We start from the raw sequence: 24,410 nt of genomic DNA on the forward strand, positions 1-24,410 counted from the left end.
TTGTCCCTTATCCACATGAGAGGAGAGGATGTCTGCCTGCTGTTTGTTATTGTTTTCATTTAGACTATTTTCTATGGCATTAGGTGACGTTGGGTTTTTGGATAAAAATCTGTCCTTCCGTAGTAATTTTATTTGATTTCTTCTTTCACAGAGGTTTGTCAGTGAATGTTTATCAGGACTGTCGTAGGATCAAATGGGGCCAAAGGGATAATCATGAAGCCCTTTTACAGCTTTGCAGAAAACAGAGCACTGTTGTGGTCATAAATGGTCGCATACCTCTGTAAATAAGCTTGTGCCTGGATTAGCTTGGAAATTCACCTTCAACCTAGGTTACACTGAGGTTTCACATGTTTAATTGAAGCTATGTTTTAAGCATAAGGCTCCTTTATTTCCCTGTGAATTAAAGGATTATCCCCTTTATCCCTGTGGCATCAGCACCTGTGTCACACAGTTATTTGATTTGTGCCAAACCTTCATGCCTTATCAGTGGGAGGATGTCTGATAATCAATCTGGTAATCATGTTAATGGAGTCCTAGCATAGCCTGAAACGCCACAAGATGTCGCTGTTACGCATTTGTATTTACTTATATCTTGACATCTTATATCTTTACTTATATCACTTGATTTCGGTTTTGAGTGATATGCATGTATTTGTTTATTTATTTTAATTCAATGAGGAAGGCATCATGTCAGAAGCCATTTTGGCCAGGTGCGCTTTGCTTCACATATGCTGTTAATATTTTCCAATTTTCTTCTTTTGGAGTAAAATAATAATAGTCTTAAAACCAGGTCAATCTGGAATGCCACTAGGCCTCTCAAGCTGATAAAAGGTTGCTTACATTTTTAGTTTGTGCTTGAATAACAAACAAATCCACACTCAAGTTCACTACAGGACGCCTGCTAAATAAGAGCCCTTAAACAGGCCCAACTTGGATAGGCCTATATGCTAGAGTACACAATATTTTGATTGAATTTAAATAAACTGACCACAGTCCATGCTTGAGCCAGTGAACTTCCAACAATATTAACTGGGGTTATTAGTTTTGGTTAGTTTCAATTTGTGTGTGTGTGTGTGTGTGTGTGTGTGTGTGTGTGTGTCGTGTTGTGACACTGCAACCCCCAGAATGTTGAAATAAACTCCAATACTCTTATTGGGGGTAGATTAGATGTCACTGTCTAGGTGTGTGTGTGTGTGTGTGTGTGTGTGTGTGTGTGTGTGTGTGTGTGTGTGTGTGTGTGTGTGTGCATGACTGTCTCTGACTCTGCAATAGTTCAGTTTTGCAATAGTAGTAGTTTTGTCAAAGGCATCAATGACTTTTAGTGGCTTTCTGCCTGTTTAACACAGGAAAGTGTCAAATATAAAAAAAATTGTTTACATCTTTTCTGAATGGTTTCCTTTCTGTAATGACCTTTGTTATGGGTTCTGAATAGCTTCCAAAAGCTAAGTCAATGATAAAATATAATCGTTTACTAAATTTGGGCAAAACACTTTGTAATAGTTTAGATGAGGTGAAACTTTAATGATCCCCATGGAGAAAGTTGATGGCAAAATTTGTGACATTTGGTCCACACAAAACAGAAATACGAGCGCATGCACACACACGCACACACGCCAATCAGGGTTTTTCCATTAAACTCTCCAGCAGAGTGGGTTTTATGCAAGGTGACAGGGGTCAGTGATTCATAGTCTGTAACAACTTCTTGTACCAAACATAAGGCGAAAAAATTGTAACTCTTTGAACAGCCTTATATAAAGTGAAAATACTAAATCATTTTCAGATCATTTTCGAGAGCTATCGATCTTGAAATTTGTCATTTGGATGTTCAGAAAAAAAAAACATTTAAATGCCCATGTTTTTAATAGGCAGGACAGACTATACGCACATTTGCCTGCTATTCTGGTGTGTCAGCTTCCTGTGTATTAATATACTTGACTGAGAAACAACAGTGACCTCTGTTTTTCGCAATACTGTGGTTGCTGTCTACATTTCTGTCTGCATGTTTCTCTGCATTCCTGCCACCTCATACACAGCCATGAGACCTTCTGCTCTGCCCTCTCTTTGAAAGCGCCGCTCATTCTCCTCTTCTAACTGCTTCTTCCCCTCCTCACTTTCATCCAACCTCATCTGTCCCCTTATCTCATTTTACCTATCCTCCTTGTCCTCCTTCTCTCCTCACTACTCCTCCCAATTTTCCCCTTCTTCCTTCCCTAGTCCTTCTTTTTCTATCCTGCTCCTCCTCTACTTCCCGATTTGCCCACTTTCATCCACTCTCTTTATCCTTCCTCCTCCTCATTTTCCTCTGTTCTCCCTTCTTTCCTTACTCTTCTAACTTCTTCTAACAATGCTCTCCTTCCTACACCTGTTTCTGCTCCTACTCTTCCTCCCCTCTCCCTCCCCCATCATCTCATCTCTCTCTCTGTCATGTATGATTGTGTAATAATTTGTAATCTTCTAGCCCCAGTTTTAACAGTACTGTCCTTGGGCAGCGGAGTTAGTACCTTTTAACCTAAATTTTCACAACACTGTCCTTGATCGGTGCAGTTTTCACCATAATATCACACAAAAACCTTTAGGAACAAACATGTTTACCTTGTCACTTAGTGGTTTTGTAAAGTTCCAGCAATTTGGGGAATCTTTAGATAAATTTGGGAATCTAAGGTAACTGGAAATGTATACTATTGATTTTATATATACAGTATTTGTAAATATTTTTCTTTAATTAATTGTCTGTATACTCATATTTCAATTTGAGACACTACTGGATAAAACAGCGCCCAGAACAAAAAAGGAGAGTCTCAACAAACATGATACAACCTAATGTTTTAATGCAGTTTACCAACTTCATTTTTTTCTTTTACAGCAAAAGCCAATAGAATCACATTTTAAGGGGCCCAACTTCCCTCCTCTCCTACAGGTTAATGAAATGAGAAACGTGTTGACCAGCATTCTTTCTAGTTGAATTCTCTGATGAGTCACTTGTGTTGAATTTATCTTCACTGGCTCAAACAGTTTAAGGTTGGAGCGAATTGCCACCAGTTTCTCCACCTCTGCATCCCTGAGTCTGTTGTGTACCTCGGTGTCGGTGTTCCCAACATGGACGGACCAGTTGCTCTCAGATGCTGCCAAATGCAGAATCAATACACTTGGTCTTTTAGTGATAATTTTGCTAGACATGTTTACAGATGAAATTTGATATTTTTTGAGTGATTTTTTTTTTCTTTTAGCCTGGCTAGGAGATCCATGCACACTCAGCTCACGGTGATAAAAGGATGCAGTGAGGAGTTGGACCCAGCCTAAAAATAGTCAGTAAAATCTTTGTCTGTCTGTCTGTTTCCCTGTAGCTGTCACGTCCTGCAGGAGTCTCTCCTGAGCTCAGCCAGCGGCTACAGCAACTACAGAGGAATCCTCAACTGGTGTGTCGTCATGCTGGTGAGTACGACCGCTGGCAATAGCATTTTGTTTTCCACCGCTGTACTGAAAACGCACCGAACTGTGACCCCCCCCCAAACCTGAGGTACACAGCACACCATAAGCAATGTCAACCCATACACTCCTTCAATTAACCCTCATGTGACATTTGGTTTTCAATTCTATAGTGACTCTCAATGTCACAGACTTTGAATTAAACAAAAAAAGTGACAAGAGCACATATAGTTCCCAGTTTTCTCTCTCTCTCTCTCTCTCTCTCTCTCTCGCTCTCGCTCTCGCTCTCGCTCTCGCTCTCTCTTTCTCTTTCTCTCTCTGTCTGTTTCTCTCTCTCTGGCCTTTTTGCATGTCGACACATCTGTTGTCCCACACACTGCCAAAAATCACTATTCCCCACCACTTGGACCCCTTTCTCTCTCTCTCGCTCTCTCTCATGTTCTCTCTCACACACACACACACACACACACACACACACACACACACACACACACACACACACTATGAATACTCTTGGTGGTCACACTAACAAGCTGAAGCAGAAGTGCTAGCTGTAGTGTCTTTCTGTGACACATCTAAAAACTGTGTGTGTCTGTGTGTGTGTCGTCTGTCCCATCTGTAGCTGTGAGAGGTCTGATAAGTTTCCGTTTTATGTTATCTCCCTCCACACTGTGGTAGCTTACCCCACCACACACACACACACACACTCACACACTCACATACTCGCTCACATTTTTGATAAAGGTGTTGAGTTGTCGGTTTCACATTACTGAATCTGCACTTTAAGTTGAACCCTAAGCCTCATTGTAAGTAAACTACTTTTTAGCTGTGCTGTATTTGTACAGAAGGCCTTGTATTTTACCCTGTGGCCTGCATAAATAATTATTAATCTCATGTGTTAGAAGCAGAATCTCACAGGCTCTATATTTAAGTTGAAACACTGCATGCAGCACATTTTTACCTCAAAATTTGGTGTTGTATCACAGTGAATTATGTCCCCTTGGGCTGAGGTCACACGAGGACAAGAGTTCTTCCTTTAGAAAACTCAACTTTCTACCCCTTGGTAGAAGTGTGTGTGTGTGTGTGTGTGTGTGTGTGTCTCTAAAGGCACCCTGTAATGCCCCAGAACATCAAATAACACTGTTAGTATTTTGATAGGCGTGCAGGCTAACCGACATCCAGTCAGCCCTAATCCTAATGAAATTGAAATGGACCCAATCTAAAAATAAAACACTGTGTGTGTGTGTGTGTGTGTGTGTGTGTGTGTGTGTGTGTGTGTCTGTCTGTGAGCACACACACATGCTTACATGGGTATATCATGGACTTTTGCCTGCATGTGTGTATGTGAGTGCAAGTGCAGTTACGTGTGCATGCACGTGGTTGTATATTTGTGTGTGTGCAGTGTATTTTAAATCGAGCCTAAATTCCTAGCTCTGCGTCTGGATTAATCCCATCTTTGAAAGTTTATATTGCCGTGACGACCACGTCCTCCACTGGCGGTCACCGGGGACAACTGACACCGCTCAGTTCAGACCGTTTGGAAGAAGCCTTCAGGATTAGGCTGAAAGAGTGTGAAGTGGAACCACAGTGTCTGTCTGCGTGTGTGTGTGTGTGTGTGTGTGTGTGTGTGTGTGTGTGTGTGTAAGTGTAGAAGCTGAACTGTGTAAGTTGTCCTGGATAACTAAGAGCATCAGCTAAATGGCTAAAATGTGAGCTGCTGGAGCATGGGGGTCTTTCTAGAGAGGAGAGATTGGATGTGTTGTCATCATGTTCATCTTTACATTCTTCCTGAATGTTAACGCCCAGTGTTTACAGATATTACTAATCTTGACAAATCTTATACAGCCTCAAAATGTGGTGATCGTATACAGCTAGGGACAAATCTAGGGAACCAAGGTAGTGAAAAATAGAAAAAGTAGTGACATGACACTGCCAAGATGATTTAGATAGGTGGTACCACAGCTGTACTAGTGACATCAAATCATTCCCAGTGTGTCTGATAGCATATTCAGTAAGCTAACATAAAGCAGAGTTTTAGCTGAAATGTAAGCCACACAAATTAGTGAAGTGTAGGGTGTTAAAAACGGAATCACTGGAGGCTTGTAGAAAGTTTCAGAACACAAAGCTTTGGTGCTGTTCAGAGTCCAGTCAGCCATGTGGTCTGATAAGGGTCAGGCGGCTCCAGTAGCCTGTTCTATTTTTAAAATGACGGGCCACCAAATCTGAACCTCCACCAAGACCACTGTGTTCTCCTGCCCACAGCTAAGGGCACCGGGACAGGGTTTAATTGGACAACTCTATTTATTACTAAAACTTTATTAATACTACAACCAGACAGATAAAACACTGGTATTATCAGCTGATAGATGTTAAGATTTTTTTATGTGCTTAATATCAGCATCAGTTTCCAGTGCTTATAGACTGTGATAAATCTGTCAAGTATTACTGTGATATTATTTGATGAAGAAATTAAGACAAAATCAGTTAGAATGTCTTGTCATCACTGTTGCTTTTTTAAAAGCTCACTTTGAGTAATTAAAGTGAGGAAATTATCCGCTATCACAAAAAGTGTGTGTTGCCTCATACATTTTGACATTATTATTGGATCCAAAAATCCTGTAGCAGTCAGGTCACAGTGTTAATAATGGCTTAGTATCGGCTCACATATTATAGTATTACATTGTCCGAACACAAAAATAGTAAGTGTAATAAGATATTGTAAAATATACACTAACCATAATACAGATATTTTTGGAAAAAGCATGCTTGAATGCAAAAAAGCATTAGTGCTCATAGATGGTCAACTGTAAACTGGAATAAATAAACTGTTTATCTTGATATTTTCTGTATTGTGGAGACCAATGGGTTATTTTAGCGATTGCAGTATTAAAATGGCAGTGCAGTCTGTGACAGATTACAGCTGGAAAGCAACCTTCCTAGTCTAGAGTTCAATCCTGTGTGACAGAAAGACACGCCCCGCTGAAGAGTCCTTGAGCAACACACTAAATTCCCACCAACTGCAGGGCTACAGTTCTGTATCTGACCCTGCACCCCGACCTCCCTGTGGACGGGGGCAAGAGAAAAGACAAATTTCTACTTTGGGGATCAGCAGAGTATTACAAATCACATTGGTAATGTTATTACCCAAGGCTCTGTGAAATCCCTGCAGGCTGCAGTTGGTTTAATCAGTGTGTGTAGTAATGTCACACATGATTGTGCTGTCTTGTCCGAGCTGAAGGTTACAAAGGCAAAGGTTGCTGGTTTGGACAAGTGACATAGTTGAATCAGAACCACATTGCTGGAGGTTCTTGGCGGGTCTTGGTGGGTCTTGGCGGGCTGAAGCGCAGCACGCCGCATAATCATGACAGTGGGGTGACCGGTGTAGCTCACGACCTTTTATCATGACTCATATCCGCTCTCCCTTCATTATCTTTGTCACTATCCACTATGTACTGCAAAGTAAAACAAGCCTGCCATAAACATTATCACTGTATGTACATATATATATATATTGTTGCCTTTTTATGTAGAGTAGGTGGATGGTTTTATCTCAGAGAGGCTTCATAGATAACTGATGAATCTTCGGCACTCCTGCAATAAGCGATAAGGCTGGACTCAGACTTTGAACTTTCATACATAATATAATAATAAACGTTATTTATATAGCACTTTTCAACACAGAGTGAAGGGAAGCAGGGCAGTGAAGGTGAGATGAAAGCAGGAACAAGTCACTAAGTTTTAAAATATGAAACAGATCTAATCTATTCAATTTCCCTAAATTGCTTAAACAGATCTGACCCAGCTTTTTAGTAAGCTACAGGTTCAGCAGCTCAAGGTTTAAATACGAATCACACATGAAATATAATGTATGTATGTGCATGTCTCTACATGAAACTTTAATATTGTTCAACAACAACTTTAAAGTTGTTTTAGATAAAAGCAGCTTTCATACAGGACAGGTGTGTGTGTGTGTGTGTGTGTGTGTGTGTGTGTGTGTGTGTGTGTGTGTGTGTGTGTGTGTGTGTGTGTGTGTGTGTGTGTTGGTGTTTCTTTAGCGTGTGTGTGTGTGTGTGTGTTGGTGTTTCTTTAGCATGATTCTTGTTGGCACTGTGAATCATGCTGATAATCATCTGTGGGCTGTTTGTCTTCTGCCTCAGGTGCTGAGTAATGCACGCCTCTTCCTAGAGAACCTTATAAAGTGAGTATGCACACATGGATATACACACACAGTACGTGCACACACACACACACACAAACATGTATCTACGCATACACAAGGAAGTGGTGTCACAATTCACTCCATGCGGTTACGCAATTGACTTTTCTCCTTTCGTCTTCTGTCCCCTCCTTTCCTTTCCCACCTCACTCCACTCCACCCCACTCTTCTCCAGGTCCACTTACATTGAAAGTAACTCTTATTTATATTAAATGTGATACTAAACAGATACTACACAGTCTATACAGAGTCTGTGTCATCTGCCTAGCCTAGAGATCATCTAATAACACCTCAGTATAAAAAAAAGTAGTAAACTCTGGTCTCATATTGAATGTTCTTCTCTTCTCTTCTCCTCTAGGTATGGTATCTTGGTAGACCCTATCCAAGTAGTGTCTCTCTTCTTGAAGGACCCCTATAGCTGGCCAGCAGCTTGCCTGATCATTGGTATGGAGTATTTATTTCACTGCCTCAGCGTGTCCTAAACGCATGGTCTCACAATGCATGGCTTGCATCCATTTGTCCCTCTGTGATCTTGGGATTGATGTTTGACTTTAATTTAGAAAACTAGTGTTCAGTTCCTGTAGTTTTATCAGGAAATATTAGTTTCTGCCACAACTGATATTGTTTATTGGAATAGAACGACTTTTTTACTGCCTCTACATCTCCCAAATGACTGATCTCACACAGCATGATATATTTAATCAACCAGATGCTTAATGATGGCACATAGAAACGTAGTTGGTGTCAATCTCTGCGTTAGATTAGGCAATAATGATATGTTAGCACAGCTGATATTGTTTACTCATCCTGTATTTACCCAGAGAAGGTTAACTGAAGACACTTCCTATTTTCCAGCAACAACCTGCTTCACCCTCACTGTTATACACTGCAATAACAGTCTCAGATGTGGCTAAAACAATACAATACCAAGGACAGGGGGTCATGATACAAGAGCAAGTTTCTTGATACAGAGTTGTTGAGCAGAAGTGTCTTCAGCAGGGATAGGAGTTGGCAGACAGGGGAAAATCGGTGTGGATAACATAGTGGGCAATAAGGAAAATGTACACTGCCAATCAGGACAAAATACTACCTGTTGGGGAAAACATTGGACTGTTTCACTATCTCAAAACTCTGTCTATGGAATTCCAATGCTTTACAAAAATCGCTATTCCCCACCAGCTATTCAGAATAATGAATAAAGTCAACCAGCTGTGGTTTGTGTCTGTGAGGTGTTGCTGTAGCTGATGACTCTGTTGTTTCTCTGTTCCAGTGTCTAATGTGTTCGTCATCGCAGCCTTGTACACAGAGAGGCGACTGGCTGTGGTGAGTTCTCTGCAGCAATGCTTTTCAAATGTTTTCTCTGGCAGCCCACATTTTTTGAGTATTTTTTCTTGTGGCCCAAAGATGATTTTGTAGGTTGCTGTTGAATCTGCAAATTTGACCCAGTTGTTCAGACCACTTACTTAATGAACCCGCAGTGTTTTATTTGGCTTTCCTTACATTGCAAGCTTTGGCAGCATAACATTGCTTATAACCTTTGATACCAATATGAAGATTGTTATGTTGCCAAAGCTTGCAATTTGACAAGCACTCCTGTCCCAAGAATGGTCGTTTTATGTTGTTGTTGGGTTTTTTTTTTTGGGGGGGGGGGGGGTTTGGGTGGGGGGTTCTGCCAGTACAACAATAGAAACATTTTAATGCTTCCTTTGAATCCCAACCAGACTTTAAAAAAGTCTGCCCTCTATTTATTTACTTACGATTTCAAAATGCTTAGAATCTCAGGTAAAATTTCTGTCATAACTGACAACTTCGTATGAGCGTTTATTCAGAACTCTTGCTCAAATGTTGGAGGAAAGGTAAAGGGAGTGTGTGTCTGCCACTGAGTTTATCAGTCAGGGACGTCCCATCAAGGATGTTTGGTTTACTCAGGTCCTTGACTCCTCCATGAGGCTACACAGTAAATTCCAGCGCCCCAGCTCCGCCTCCTTCTTTCCCAGCTCTTGGCACTGATAAGACCGCCACTCTCCTGATCCAGATTAGATGATATCTAATGGTAACACTTCTGCCGTCTGGATTATCTCAGGTCTAAAGAGCGCCTGAGATTTGGTATTGCACAGTGTAAAATTATCTGTTAATGGATCAGAGAAATTTTTAATTTTAACCATTTTAAACCAATTTTTAACCATTCAGTAGTTGCTGCTGTAATGTTTGATAATGATAAGAAACTTTATTTGCACAGCACTTTACAAAACAATTACAAAGTCCTTTAAATTTATCAGCATATGCAAGTTTGTCCCATTGTTACAACTTTCTTTCTTTCTTTCTTTCTTTCTTTCTTCCTTCCTAGGGTACCATCTCAGAAACTACAGGATTGATTCTTCACATTTTTAACCTGGCAGCCATGTTGATTTTTCCTTCAGCAATTGTACTCACTGTTACCTCCATGACCCCAGGTACATATATACATACATACATACATACATGTGCACACACACATACACACACACACACACACAGAGTCAGTTCTTGAATCTATTTTGATGTTTGTGTGTGTGTGTGTGTGTGTGTGTGTCAGTGGGTGGTGTGCTCTCCCTAGGAATCTACACTGTGCTGTTTCTCAAGCTGTACTCCTACAAAGATACCAACAGGTGGTGTAGAGAAATCAGACAAGCCAAGGCCAAGAGACTGACACGATCGTATTCATGTAAGTATATCAACACTGGCACACATGGGCGCAAACACACATACACACACATACGCACACACAGCAACCACTGGTATAGAAAAATCATCCAGGCCAAGAAACAGGTCATACTCCTCTAAGCAGACACTTGCTTTGTTCTTGTTATCTCTATCCCTTTCTACTTTGGAGATCCACATGTGCGTTGACTGAATTAAACTCGCCTCGACCAGTAATTTAACTCTGCCTGATATTTAATTTGTATCTCAGCACTAGGGCTGGACGATATGGTTGAAATCAATATCACGATAATCATAAGGATTTTCTTCAATATCGATATATATGACGATATTGCTCACATAAGCGAAATCACGTTAAATAATCAAATTAATGTTCATCATATTGAACCGAATGGTAATATTTGGTGTGATGTCCAACTAAACTGAAATTTTCACAGAATATACTATATATAATAATAACATACCATACTAATATATAATATATATATATATAATAATAATAAAATGAGCTTGTTCTCAGTTCAGACAGCAGAATTGTGCGTCTCGATATCCCAAAATCACCATATCATCACAGTATAATCCCACTGAAAGACGATAAACGATAATATTGAATTATCGTCCAGCCCTACTCAGCACTATTGAGTTTACCCATAGATTACCCGTTCCACTCTTGAAAGAATACGCATTTACATTCAACAGTGCTTTAACAGAATTTTGATATTATCATATTCAGCTGCCTATCACTGTGCTGCTACTGCCATCTAGTGGTGGCAATGCAAACTGCAGCTTGTGCCCTCCAGCCACACATGCACACACACTCACTGAAGTCCAGATCAAAGCCCTGTGTCTTGAGCACCTTGTCTTTGGAGCTATTTTAAGCCTGAGTTTTGAATGCAACCATCACAGGGCAACATGATGACTTTCCGTCCTTACTGTACTTCCATTCTGGAGCCGGTATAAGCACACAACACACTGAACAATCCTCAGCATTCAAAACCACGGTGGTTGTTTTAGAAATACACTGGTATGGTAGTTTGGAAAGTGAACTTATGAGTATAAAATCACCATGGTAACGAGATGAATTAAGCTCCCTGTTCAGGCCGATGCTAATTTAAAAGATAGAAATCATTTAGATAAACACCTCAGGTCTTCATGTACCATGTGTGTGCTGTGTTTTCAGTCTGTAGAGAACACACACACTGTCTCTTTCTCACACACACACACACACTAACACACAACAGAACTGATTCCCTGTCTCTGTGTGTGTGTGTGTGTGTGTGTGTTATTATTTTCTTCAGGTCCGTCTGTGGCCCGTTCCAATGGTTCGGCAGTGCATACCCATGTCTCGTACCCAGGCAACCTCACCCACAGAGGTAACCATGACGATGGACTGACAGACCACGATAGTAATAGCCTTGGAGACAAGACAACAGCAGTTAGCAGACTAAATCACAGGATAGCATGATTCTATGTAAAGCTAAAGTATCGGAAAACATGAATGTTGGTAATAATTATTGTCGAAATGCCCGACTTCATAAATTGGCAACAACCGCAACAACACATACTACAAGACCAGTCTGAAGTTTTGAATAAGATAATATATAATAAGTTAAATAATAATAAGTTAAATAAGTTATTTAAAGAATGACAGTGAATAATTGTTCTAACAAAAATTTAAAAAGTAATTTCAAAAAAAGAACACACCTTCAAAAAGTGCTCTATGTGCTCCGTGTAGCTTGATGGGTTCATGGTTCTGTTTCTGTTCTGTTTTCACCCGTACCCAGAGTGTGTGCACTCACAGCACTGTAAGGTGCTTTGGATAAAAGCGGACACTAAAAGACATAATATGGTTCCTCACTGGACTTGTTTCCCTTGTGTGTTTGTGTGTGTATAGACATGTACTACTTTGTCTTCGCCCCCACTCTCTGCTACGAGCTCAACTTCCCTCGGTCGTCTCGGATACGCAAAAGGTTCCTGATGAGAAGACTTTTTGAAATGGTGAGAGGGAACACACACACACACACACACACAGAAACAAAAAACAATTTGAGATGGTGAGAAATAGAACACAAACACACGCACTTATACTTGTTTTTCTTTATCATCACTTGCTTTCTGTTGCAGCTTTTCTTCATGCAGTTATTGGTGGGATTAATACAGCAGGTATGTACAGCACACACATGCATACCACATACTGTAAACACACAATAAATCACCAAGTTCAACAGAAAGTCATTTGTTCTAGAAATGTTGGCCTGCTGTATCTAAATTAATGTGTTCTCACCGCTCGCTTGGCACACACACACACACTAAAGTGATTCTCATTTGTCTCTTTCAGTGGATGGTGCCGACTATACAGAACTCAATGAAACCATTCCAGGTGCGTGTGCGCACACAGACACACACACACACACACAAACCCATATCTCTACACATATCTTCTTTTCTATTCTATTTATATATTTCTAGATTATATATTTCTACATTTCTCTACAAAACCCAAGGAGTCCACTTTTGTACCTGCCTTAAAACACATCCTAAAACTGAATTTCACATTATGTTAATCCAGTAATTTTAGGACAGTTTGTTCAATATCTGTGTACATGAACAGCTCTCTCCCAAAGCAAGAAATTAAAGAACCAAGACTCTGTGATTTGTCTCTTATTGACATTACAGATTTTTGTGTTTATAGCTTTTTTAAACTTGTTCATGCACACAAATTTCGACCGATCTGTTAATAATGAAGTTACTTTCCACTCCTTGTGTCCCCAACAGGAAATGGACTTTTCCAGGATGATGGAGCGCCTGCTGAAACTAGCTGTAAGTATCATGACATTGCTAAACTGGATAGACTGGAAACATGACATGGCATAACCTTAAAATGAGAATAAAGTAAATATAGAAAACCCACAACTTTAATATATATCTGGCACTCTCAAGTGCTAACCATCAAATCTCATGCCCAGCATTTCTTTGTTGTAGAGTAACAAACCATTAGTTGGCACTCTAATGGGATCAAGTGCTAATTGAACACTGAGGTTGACTCTAGCTGTGATAACTGTCCCAAAGACTCTGTGTATTAGTAGGAGAGGAGTAGCAACAGGGCAGCCATAGTATAACCTCCTTCCAAACTCCTTCTCCAGACTCTGGTCCAGCCCAACCCAGAAACCCACCCCAACTTCTCCCTTGACAACTTACAACCCTCTCCTCTCCTCTCCACTCCTCTCCTCTCCTGTCCCCCTCTCCTCTCCTCCTCTCTCCTCTCCTCTCCTCTCCTCTCCTCTCCTGTCCTCTCTCTCTCCTCTCCTCTCCTCTCCTCTCCTCTCCTCTCCTCCCCTCCTCTCTGCTCTGCTCTCCTCCTCTCCCAGGTCCCTAACCATCTGATCTGGTTAATATTCTTCTATTGGTTTTTCCACTCCTCTATGAACTTTGTGGCAGAGCTGCTGCAGTTTGGAGACAGGGAGTTCTACCGGGACTGGTGGTGAGTAGAGCGAACATACAGGAGTACACACACACACACACACACACACACACACACACACACACACACACACACACACACACACACACACACACACACACACACACACACCTACATGTGCACATATACATCTATTAAAAAACTGACTCAACATGTAGAATGTGATGGTGTCAAAGTAAACTTTAAAACCTGCCATCCTTTGTCTCTTCACTTCAGGAACTCTGAGAGTGTCACCTATTTCTGGGCCAACTGGAACATCCCGGTTCACAAGTGGTGCCTGAGGTGAGTACCAAACAGTGTGTGTGTGTGTGTGTGTGTGTGTGTGTGTGTGTGTGTGTGTGTGTGATACACATCTCTATAACAAGCACTTTAAGTATTTTGAACATGTTTTGGCCCCATATTGTTATTATGTTGTATATGAAAGAACATAGTAACTAAGAATTCAAGGTGTAGACTGTCATCATTAATTTGCGGGTATTTCCAGACAGATGAACAGTTAAAGATCAATGTTATTTGTCAATATTATGGCCCATAATGAGGATGAGAGAGTTACATTTCTATTTGTATGTATATGTGTGTGTGTGTGTGTGTGTGTGTGTGTGTGTGTGTGTGTGTTACTAGACACTTCTATAAGCCCATGATGAGGAAGGGGGTCAACAAATTTCTTGCTCAGACTGCCGTCTTCCTGGTTTCCGCCTTCTTCCACGAGGTAAACCAACATCATTCTATCATCTGTGATACACTACCACTGCCCCCATATCCGTTTACTTCAACTAAGGTGTTTTTAATTTTTTTGCTTTCACTTGATGTCCCACCTTCTATAGCAGCAACTTCCTAGTAAGCATGTTTCATTTGGGGTTAGCAAGTCACTATTTTATTTGCACATCACAACAACAATGCAGAAATCATTATTAAAATATTTTAGGGTTACAACTATTTCAAAACTTTCACTTCTCTTACACTCTTGTCCATTCCCTCTTTAAACACTATCTCTCTCTCTTCCCTCTCTCTCCCTCCCCCGTCTCAGTATTTGGTGAGCATTCCTCTGAAGATGTTCAGACTGTGGGCTTTCATGGGCATGATGGCTCAGGTTAGACACTTAACTCTCTCTCTCACAATTACAAATGACTTATTGTCGTTTTGTTTTGTTTTTTTACACAAAACTTCCATCTCATACTTTCTCTCCCCCTCTCTCTCTCCACACTCACTTTGGCACACACACTTTCACCTCTAAACTCTCTGACCTCCAGGTTCCTCTGGCTTGGTTTGTGGGTCGCTTCCTGAATGGAAACTATGGCAACGCCGCCGTGTGGATCTCACTCATCATTGGCCAGCCGGTCGCCGTGTTGATGTATGTCCATGACTACTATGTCATTCATTATGGGACTACTACATAATACCGGACAAACAAGAACACACACACACATAGAAACACAGAATAAACTATGTAAAGAACGACGTAAAGTCGTTGAGAGATGCACTCGTACGAGAAAACACACACTCACATGCACTCGTCATGTCGTACACTATGGAATAGCCGCACCATTTATCAATCAGAAATGAGGCTAGAGATTTACACACATGCACACACACCAGACTGCAGGACAACCCAATAAATGACAAAAAAGGGAAGTATTATGAACCTGTCATATACAGTTAACAACAGCGGGAAGATTGTTAGTAACTTCTTGATTTTTTGCACTCAGCAGAACTGGACCAGAATATGTCAGAAAATGCTTTCAAATATTTGAACTACATGAGAAGTGCTTGATGATAAGTGATATTCCACTTTGGCAGGACATTTACACTTTCCAGCATGCACACCTTTGTAGTTCAGGAGTAGTCGGCCTCCAACACTGGCATACCTGGGGATCCGCTGTCAGCACCAGGGTTCAGGTTCAGTATCAATAGCTGGTACTGGCCTCAGTTTCATCTTCAACATATGATCTATGAAGTGAAATATTATTACTTGGATCTCTGTCCCTTGTTTCTACATTTGTTAGAAGTATGATTTTTTTTTCTTAGACTAAGTTTTCTAAACAAAAGTAACTGTGTGGTGCTAAGGTTTTGACCACAAGCTCCTATAGAGGTGTGTGCATCAAAAAATTAAACTGTTCTACCTGAGCTTTAACAACTTGTACTTAAACATTCAAAAGTGGAAACACTGCTTGCAACTTAATCTGAAGTGAGCACTTCTCTTGGGTTTTGAATATTTGAAACATTCACATGCTGCCATGTGCAATAGATGTGAACCACTGCCAGGCAAGCACAAGCCAGAGCCTGTCAGAAAGTCAAAATGTCCATGAGGTGCGCATGGTGGTCTGTTGTACTGTTAAATGAGAGGAATGAGAAATCCCATTTCTCATGTCTCCTTGCTCGTGAAAGACAGAGGGAACCGAAAAAATTTAGGATGCCTCTAGCTTTGAGGAGGCATCTCCAGTTTTTTACATTTCCCAAAGTGACAAACTTTTTTTTCACATATATATACATGCATATATCCTTTATCCACTCCCTTCATTTGATGCAATACAGTTGTAGAGTACACTATGAGTTTGTATTAAAGGGATTTGTAAAGAATGACTGAAGGAAGGAAAATGGAGGGAGGAGGATGGAAGTAAAGGAAAAGGGTGAGGAGAGACGGACGGACACGATGTCATTATAAACATATTTGTACAGACATGAGACCTACAGGCAGCCGTTCTCTTTTTTTTCTTAACTATGAACATGATCAATGCAAGCAATTTATACACAATGCAGGTCTGTTATTTGCCTTGGCTTTACAGTTTCTATTGTGTTGCAGTTATCAGATGATTTATTTTCTACTTTATATTATTTTATTTAATATAACTGGCTGCAGTTATATCCTGCCATCCTGAAATTAATGTGTTTATGTTATATTTTATGTTTCATCAGTGATTTAATCCAGTAGGTGTTTTGTTGTTGATTTACTGATTTGAATCTGTGAATGTTTTTTGCACTTTAAAAAGAGATGCATGCTGTTGACTTAAGCAATAGACTTCTATGAATGTATTCTATAAGTTATATGAGTCATATAAGGAAATTGAGGTTTTTGTTGAAATTAGTTGTATGTTCTGTAATTTGCTTATTGACATTTTGTTGTCACACAGGGTTGGGCTCAATTTCAATTCAGTTGGTTTAAAAGGAAAATAGCAGCTGGAATTCATTCATGAATGATGGAGCATTCTTTCTCAATTATTTCTTAATATGACGTCCTTTTCATGCCAAAGGTTTTTCAGTATTTAAATGTTGAAGAATCCATTTCTAGAAGTGATTGAATTGAAAATTGTTGGAACTTAACCCTGTTGTCAATATGATTGTTGATGTACAATAATTAATACAGGAAGATATTGAGTTATTTTACCTGAAAGTTTTGATTTGAGTTTGGAATGCTACCAAACCAACCAACAGCCATCTCTGTCCATTGGTTTTCACAGTAATGGGATACCTGGATGATGAATTTTAGCCTTACTTTTCTTCGTTTTCTTAATTTCCTCTGCTTTGTTCCTCATTTATCGCATTGCAGGGAAAACATTCTAGAAGTAGTGTAACATCCACTAAAGAAAAGACGAGGCATGATGGCATTCCTCATTGAAACTGTTGGGTATATCTGTTGGTTTCAATGAGAGAAAAAAAAAAACCGCCATCTCATACTTCCTCTCTCTCTCTCTAAGTTTACCTTAAATGTATTCTTTGTAGCCAATGGACTCAGCATTGTCATGAGATATTTGGGAACCCAAGACTTATTGCACTTGAAGTCTTTGTCCAGACATAACCAAACATCCAGCGCTGTGACACCGTCCACAAACGTCCATTAATGTGACCCTTTTTAACACTGCAATTTCTAGATGTGTTTTTTGTTTGTTGTTTTGCAGAAGCATTTAATTTACCAGTTGCCATTGAATCGTAACATTTCAGATGTTTTTCAATGCACAAAATCTCACAAACAGCAGCTTTAATGCCCATTAGTTTGACCCCTTTTCACCAAGCAGTATCACCCAATGTGATGTCAGTGTGAACGTTATCAACAAACTCAAGTGTCTAGTAGCCAGTACATGATCGATCTTCATTTATCATTCATTTAGACCACTTACTATAGCCAAAATCATCTTGTAGGAACCTGTGACAGGCAGAACAGAGTGAACATCAGTGTTTTCTATTCAAAACTCAGATTTATGTTCCCAGTGCCATGAGCCAATTCTCCTCCACAAAATACACTTTATTGTATTTCAGTTTAGTGCCTAGCAAAGTATCTGTGGTTGGATGGAAAGGCCTTTGAAACAGCAGTTATAGCATGTGACACAAAACTGAGAGTAAACACTAAACTCAGTTCAGTTGTTGTAGGTGCAGCTTCCTCTAAACAGGTTGGGCCACTGCACATCTTCAAAGGACTGATCCCTACCAATTAGAATTTAGCCTTTACATGGTGAAGCTGCTGCTTGACATTTAGGATCATTGCGTTGGAGGCAGTTCACTGTAAATTCAGTCAGCTCAGAGTGTAAGCTGAGATCCATTGGTAAACAGAACTTAGAAAATACTATGAGTAGAAATTGGGTAACAGTAGAACAAATTATTTATTTTCTTCTTAATTTGATGTGACAACACACTTGACGACATACTTCAAAGTGATTTTTTGTTTTGAGATTTTCTTGAGATAAAAGCTGTGAAGTGAGAGGATCCTGACATCTTCCCTGTGAACTGAAACGTCTGTTTCCACTCGTCATGGCTGCAGTGTGAGTCTGTGCTCTTGCATTGTTGAAAATGTTGAAGATGCAGCTTTAAGTTGGTTTGTCTTTTAAGAATATTTTTTTTGTGATTGAATTGTTGTATGAGCCTTTTTTTTTTTTTCTCTCTGCAATCTTTACCACATGTAGTAAAAATGAATGTATTAATCTAATTTGTTCATATTGTATTAAGAAAGCCAAAAAGTCAAACAGAGAAAATATGTTTTGGGAATGGAAGTAATTTTTTGAAAAACCTTTCAATTGAAATAATTTGTGATGTTTGATAAAGATTGTTTATATTCTGTACATGGACTTGTCTTTTTTTTTCTCCCCTTTGTACCTTTTTCAGCCAGTGCTGGCCCTTCAGTCTATCAGGAGTTAACACCACACAGTTAGAAATTATGTTCATTAAGAAAGCTTATTTGAATTTAAATGAAAATTCTTGAATGGTAATTTGGCAGCACATGTAATATGGCCGCTGTAGAACCTGTAATTTCCTTGACATATATCAGGAAGTGTTTATTCTCAGTGTAGTTTTGTGTGCCAATACAGAAAGTTATATGGGGTGTTTCAGGAAGGAAAAGAGACTGTATTTATCATCATGGACCCCAATTTACACTTGAAATGATACTGTTATCTCTACAAAGGCTCAAATCCCTCCTTACTAAGCCTTGCTGCAACTGAGCTCCAGCTTGTTGGGCTCAATGTTGCGCATTTAAATCTGTAAACGAGGGCAGATCAGTGCATAAAAACAACTTTATTGTGCAGAGAGCAACACAAGACCCATGGTTCCACAATGACATTACAAAGTTTTAATATTCTTCATATATCTACACACAATCTCACAGCGAAGCTCCACATCTGGAATGGGGGAACGGTGCAGGTTTGGAGGCTCTACTGCTGCAAGAAACACAGAAACACACACAGAGAGACAGTTGTTAGGAAGCTTCAAGACAAAACCACAAGTTTTATTACAGGCCAACTCTTGAGTGTGTAGGTTACGGTGAATGGTGAATGTATACATTTACCTGTATAGGTGCACTTTTACCAGTGGGGTTGTAAATGTAAACATTTCCCAAGGTAAATCTGGGGTAAATCTGGTGAATGTAATGTGTGTAGAACGCACAAGTCACAGTAGCGTGAGGCTCTCAGTCGTGTGGCTACATTTTGTTGTTGGCACGACGTTCCACGTGGCCAAATGACCTCTTCGGATTGGCTTTTGTAGTAGTATTTTGCCTTTTGTGTAGTGTGAGGCGCGGGAGGTTAGTTCATATAAGACAACAACATCAGAAATCTGGCCAAGGCAGACCATGCCTCAGTGTTTGGTAAGTTTTCATGCACACCCACCTGGTTGACCTGCATCACAGTCACAGTAAGGATGGATCGCAACTGAGGCCAATTTTGTTTGGGTTTTTTTTTAACCAAAACTGGTGGCATGTGTGCCTCTTTACTTCTAGTAGGCAGACTAGATACTACTATATTGTGTTGATAGTCTACGTATTCAGTATAGATGTAGTTTGGCCAAGAAATGTATTTTATATTTTAGTTATTTCAGTCCAATAGTGGATGCACTACTAGCCTACACGACTTATTTCCATCTATCTGTAAAAAGATGTGGATGTGCAAAACATGCTTGCCTCTCAATTAGGTGATTTTAAAGAATCTAACATAAGTCCATGAGGGCAAAAACCTGCTAATAAGGCTTTACTACAACATATACTTTTCAGTCGGTGTCCTAATCTGGTCAAAGTCATCAAAAAACCCTCAGGTGCAGAAGTGTAGTGTTACAGTCATGGTGTTACAGATATGCATTCAGCAGGACACTCAAGAACTGAGAGAGCCTCGTGCGACTATATTATACATTTACCATTTTCCCACATTCACCGTAACATAATTATGTGAGTGACTGTATGTCTGTATAAGCAAGTACATGCATGCTGGTTCATGTGTACATGTGTGTGTAAGTGTGTGTGTGTGTGTCTCACCTTGGCCTTGTTCTGGACAGGCAGGTAGAGTTTGAACTCTGCTGGGAGCTCGTCCTCAGAGTAAAGTCTGTCGGAGAAATACACCCTCCTGATGCGACAGTTAGCATGGATCTGAGAGGAAATGAGACCAGACATTAGTGAGAGAGAGAGAGAGAGAGAGAGACAGAGAGAATACAGTCTGACAAGGACACTATAGAGATCCTACAGTTAGCATAGATCCACAGGAAGGCATTTGTGTGTGCACCTTAGTACTGAAACGATAAGTTGATTCATTGATTGTCAATTGCAAGAAAATTAATCGATTATAATTTTTATAATCAGTTCATTGTTTTGGTTATTTATCCAGTAAAAATACCAAACATTGTCTGGTTACAGCTTCACAAATGCTAAGATTTGCTGCTTTTCTCTGTTTCATATCATTATTAAATGAAAACTTTGGGGTTTTTTGGCTGCTGGTCAAATTAAGTAAGCAATTTTAAGAATCACTTTCAGCTCTGGTAACTTGTGATAGGCATTTGTCATTATTTTTGACAATTTATAGACTATAGACTACTATTTACAGAAATAATTAATCGATTAATCGAAGAAATAATCGATTAATCGATAATGAAAATAATCTTTATTTGCGGCTGTAGTGCACCTATTTGACCAACCTGCGTGCTTGGCGTCTCAATATAGTTAAATGTACCTGGTTTATATCTGGTTTAATCTTTGTCTGTCTCTCTATCTATCTGTGTGTCTTATGTGTCTGTGAGAAATATCTATTATTATATTATATCTATTATATCATACAGCACCTTAGTTGGTTCCTAGACTGTCGATAGTAAAGTCTGCAGTGTGTGTGCTAACCTGTACACGTAGCGTCTCAATGTAGTTGGTTCCGTAGGCTCTCCTGGTGAAGTCCGACAGGTTGAACTGAATCTGGTTCCAGCCGTCGTCCAGCCTCATGGGCATGGTGCAGATGAACGGCTTCACCCGCGTTGTGCTCTGATAGTTGCTCGCCCGAAACCGTCGACGCACGTTTTTATCGTCTAAAACCTACGGGGTGTGAAGAAGAGACAGAGAAAGAACGAGTGACCATGAATCCCAATATTCTGGGGAACAAACTGAAAAACAAAATCACAGCCTTGAGTTTATGTTTGGATTTGGGTTTTTTTTAACTCCACCAAGACTTGGAAAGTGTGTGCGTCTGTAGGAGTATCTGCCCTACCTGGACTTCAAAGGTGAAATATTTCTTGAGGTTCTTGATGATCATGACCAGAAAAGGAAGCCTGATGCCCAAAGTCTTCTTGGGGTCTGCAGGACACGTGATGTAGGTGGTACTGCGAAGAGGAGAGAGGATGAGAAACAGAGTGCTTGAACGAGGCAACATGAGCTGAAGGATCCGTGACAGACAGACAGACACCAGCTCACCTGACGTTGGCCCCTTCCACCTCCAACACCATTGACTGGATGTCGTTGTCTGTGACTCTCTTGATATGACCGTTCCTCACCTGTGAAGACACACGCAAAATTCCTCAGCAATTATCCATTTCTGCTGACTGTCACTAAAGCTCGGACAGAGATGAACAGGGACGCCTTCATGATCTGTACCCCATCTAAATGGAATACAGTAAGACTTAAGGAACAGGTTTACAGATATGTGATCTCAACAGTACTAAGCTGATTAAATAAAGGTTTCATTAATAAAATACAACCCCTTTTTCCAGCAAGGCAAAATATGATTTGTGCGTAAAAAAAATTGCCAGTTGTACAATTCCAACCAGAAAGCATAGTTTTGTCTAATACTACTTACCAAAAACATTTAGTTAGATGAAGTAAAAACTGATTCATTGAAGGCATGCTAAACACGTATTATGGTAGATGTGGCTGGTAAATATCAACTCTAGTAGCTTTTCACAAGTAGCCAGTTTGTCTGTTTGGCAGCTGATAAAACATTTGTTTTATGCCTGTTTCAGCCAATCATTGTGGCAACTTGTGCAGCTCAGGAGAATGACGGGCTGATATGGGAACAGCCCCCTGCTTGTCTTTGTCAACAGGAAAGATGGTGACAGTGAATATGGCCAAAGTCTATAAACGTTGTGACACTTAAGGGTCTTGAGCCATTCAAATCCTACAGTGTTACAGTTGAATTGTCACAAGGCAATATTTAGACAAAACAATACTTTCTAGTCCGAACTGTGTTTGTAGCCTGCTGTGCATTCTATCAGGAAAAAATATGAGCTATGAACTAACTATTAGGGCCTTGCTGATTTCAGTGGCCTTCTAGATTGATGGTTCTAGCTATGGCAATATGGTGATTAACGTTATCAAGGTTAAGTGGTTTAAACTTGTGCGTAGTTGAGCCATAACGTTAACTAAGTTTACCTGACACAAAAATTGTTTAAACCTAAACCTAACGCAAAAACTACATAATAAACATGGTCACACGTCGTGGCGTCGCTCCAATAATTACTGATTAAAATATATATAGTTAACGTAACTTATAACGACACATAGTTAGCATTAGCATAACTAGCTAAGGAAGCTTGGTTTTAGGAGGCTGGGTTCGTAGCTTTAATAACAAATCGTTGCTTACCTTTTTATCCCATATCTGCAGAGGTTTGCTACCGATGCTATATAAGATAGACAAGAATCCACTTTGAAATGTGTTTTTAAACATCTTCTATGTACTTAGATGACTGCCCTATGTGCATGTGTTTGGGTCTGTCCAAACTGTTGCTAACGTTACGTTTGTTTATGGATTTGGATTCCGTCCCCAGTGTTTCCGTGTGATACAAAAAAAGAAATAACTCGTTCCGCTGCCGGCGGAAAAAAGGATCGGAGTTTCAAAAAAATCTGAGAAATGGCTTTAAATTTGTTGTCATTTGTGTCCTATCGTTATATCCCCACACGTTTCTCCCAGGAAGATATAAAAAAACAAAATGAATAATGTCCTTGGTGGTGGCTGTCAGTTCTTCAGTATGTTGGTGTTGCTAGGAAACGGAATCTAGCCCTCGGCCGCCCTTGTTCACGCCGGGTATCAATGTTGACGCGTCTCGGTCGCCGTGGCAACAGCAATGGTGAAAATGGGCCTACCTGTCTGCCTGTCTCTCTACCTGGCTTTTATCTCAAACCTCGAATCACTTCAACAACAACATTCAACAAGTTATAGATTTCTCATTTTATTTCTCAGATTTTAAGTTGTAGGAAACATCTGATCTTTCTTCCATGACAAAAAAAAGTCTGGGGTCCGTAGCTCACCATTTTGTTTCTCATGGGTTATTTTTCCAGTAAAAGATAAAGAGGAGATGAAACATAAATAAGTAGTCGTTTCTTAATTAGCACTCAAATCTTTGGCAAGTGACCATGATATAAACATTCAAGTAAACCAAACTGATACTGAATCAAGCTTGAGTCTAGATGTCCAGCAAGGCTAGACATGAACAGTCTAAATAGGCGATGTCAGAGTAGGTTGCAGAATTTGAATTTGCAAAAACTGTCCCAGATTGCCTGATTTCACTCTACACTGAAACACTGAAAACTGACCTTTATTCATTTTTCTTTCTCATTTATAACAGTTATTTTACACTGAAGATGCAATGCAGACACAAAATCTATACAGTTTCAAATACAAACCTCAGCTCTCAATTGTTGGTGGATCCATTAGTGAACCAATGTAAAAACAGTCAGTAAAGATTCTGCAGCAGCATGCCAGCACAACATCATGATCATTTCAACTCCACAAGATGGGGAATTAAGGCTGAGTCACCTCCTAGAGCAGAGCACCAGTTCACAACCCCAAAATACTTCATTCTCAAATACAATAATAGCACCAGTTTCCAGAAATGGGTTTCTTAAACACTTGAAAATATTTCTTT

At 39.9% G+C, this 24,410-nt stretch overlaps 2 protein-coding genes across 3 annotated transcripts; one reads left to right on the forward strand and one right to left on the reverse strand.

Annotated features, from left to right (window-relative positions):
* Window positions 1-3,344: 3,344 nt before the first annotated feature.
* On the forward strand, window positions 3,345-18,871 carry dgat1a (diacylglycerol O-acyltransferase 1a; the record flags this gene model as incomplete). The annotated part of the gene is made up of 16 exons (XM_071513535.1): window positions 3,345-3,432; window positions 7,584-7,624; window positions 8,001-8,086; window positions 8,913-8,965; window positions 9,990-10,095; window positions 10,218-10,346; window positions 11,641-11,715; window positions 12,237-12,340; window positions 12,467-12,505; window positions 12,681-12,722; window positions 13,118-13,162; window positions 13,711-13,823; window positions 14,040-14,105; window positions 14,445-14,532; window positions 14,851-14,913; window positions 15,074-18,871. Coding segments are annotated over 16 exons (1,285 nt in total), but the record flags the coding sequence as incomplete, so codon positions are not given.
* Window positions 18,872-19,312: 441 nt separating this feature from the next.
* On the reverse strand, window positions 19,313-23,298 carry LOC139639448 (cilia- and flagella-associated protein 20). 2 transcript variants are annotated; one of them, XM_071513539.1, is made up of 6 exons: window positions 23,129-23,298; window positions 21,964-22,043; window positions 21,761-21,872; window positions 21,400-21,588; window positions 20,551-20,661; window positions 19,313-19,462 (listed from the first exon to the last, which is right to left on the reverse strand). In XM_071513539.1, exons 1-6 carry the CDS (start codon window positions 23,210-23,212, stop codon window positions 19,460-19,462), a joined length of 579 nt encoding a protein of 192 aa, XP_071369640.1. In that variant the 5' UTR covers window positions 23,213-23,298; the 3' UTR covers window positions 19,313-19,459. The 2 variants fall into 2 exon arrangements, with proteins under 2 accessions (XP_071369640.1, XP_071369639.1); XM_071513538.1 differs by having other exon boundaries at window positions 19,313-19,465.
* Window positions 23,299-24,410: the final 1,112 nt, after the last annotated feature.

The sequence above is a fragment of the Centroberyx affinis genome, unplaced genomic scaffold (genome assembly GCF_046629955.1).
Source record: "Centroberyx affinis isolate AG114_WGS23_722 - 3 ecotype Tasmania unplaced genomic scaffold, CSIRO-AGI_Caff_v1 ptg007312l_1, whole genome shotgun sequence".
Lineage (NCBI taxonomy): Eukaryota > Metazoa > Chordata > Actinopteri > Beryciformes > Berycidae > Centroberyx > Centroberyx affinis.